This window comes from Octopus bimaculoides, chromosome 14 (assembly GCF_001194135.2).
Source record: "Octopus bimaculoides isolate UCB-OBI-ISO-001 chromosome 14, ASM119413v2, whole genome shotgun sequence".
Taxonomy (NCBI): domain Eukaryota; kingdom Metazoa; phylum Mollusca; class Cephalopoda; order Octopoda; family Octopodidae; genus Octopus; species Octopus bimaculoides.
The window spans coordinates 27,858,806-27,859,674 of NC_068994.1; the positions used below are offsets into that span (position 1 = coordinate 27,858,806).

Sequence of the window (869 nt, forward strand, 5' to 3'; positions counted from 1 at the left end):
ATATATATATATATATATACGTGTGTATGGGGGTGAGGTAAATGGAATTTTTTCATATAACGAACTTAGATGTAGGACAAGAAAGGTATAAAACTTGCTTACCTTGAAGTCATTGTTATAGGTTGCTATAACGACAGGAGAGGTGGCCACAGTTCCGAGCAGATCAGTGACAACGAGGCTGGCGGCTAATTTGTAAAAAATTGTCTGCCTGTGTTCCTTCTTTGAACTGGCGAGAGAAACCAAAGCTAGAATATTGCCAAAGACGCCAGTCCCAAACATTATGCTAGAAACCATCACTGTGTGGTTTTTCCCTTTTATGGGCTCTTCAGGAGACGTATTGGACATAACTGAACCAATGCTTGTATATGTTATATGAGTCGTTAAACTGTTATCATTGCCAACATTCATATTTAATTTAGACTTACTGTGAGTTCTCTTTCTCCACAGTTTTTATCAATTCATTAATTTTTTTTTATTAACTCACTGAATCTTTTTTTGTTAATTTATTATATTTCATTTTCTTTTCACGTCTTTCGTTTCGAGTTTTCTTTTTTAAGCTTAATTTTCAAGCTTTTATTAAATTAAAATCAAGTACTAGTCAAGTACTAGAGTCGATAATATTGGCTATTCCGCTCCCCTCAAAATTGTTGTTCTTTTACCTGAATCAGAAACCATTATTATTATCATTATTATTATTATTGCGGACTATATTGTTGTTGTTGATGACGATGATGACGTTGGCGACGATATTTGAATGCCGTGTAAACTATGATGCTGGTGTATTATAGTCGTAGTTATTGTTGTGGTTGCTGTTGCAATTGTTGTTCTTTGTACTGTTTTTGTTAATCATATTATTGTTATTGGAATTG

At 33.5% G+C, this 869-nt stretch overlaps 1 protein-coding gene across 1 annotated transcript in view; it reads right to left on the bottom strand.

Moving 5' to 3' along the window:
- The window catches only part of LOC106877104 (prostaglandin E2 receptor EP4 subtype), a 37,520-nt gene extending 36,657 nt beyond the window's left edge, over nt 1–863 (bottom strand). Inside the window, exon 1 of the mRNA XM_014925898.2 lies at nt 103–863. Coding sequence (XP_014781384.1) covers nt 103–408 — 306 coding nt within the window. The 5' untranslated portion in view covers nt 409–863. The remainder of the gene's footprint in view (nt 1–102) is intronic.
- Nucleotides 864–869: the final 6 nt, after the last annotated feature.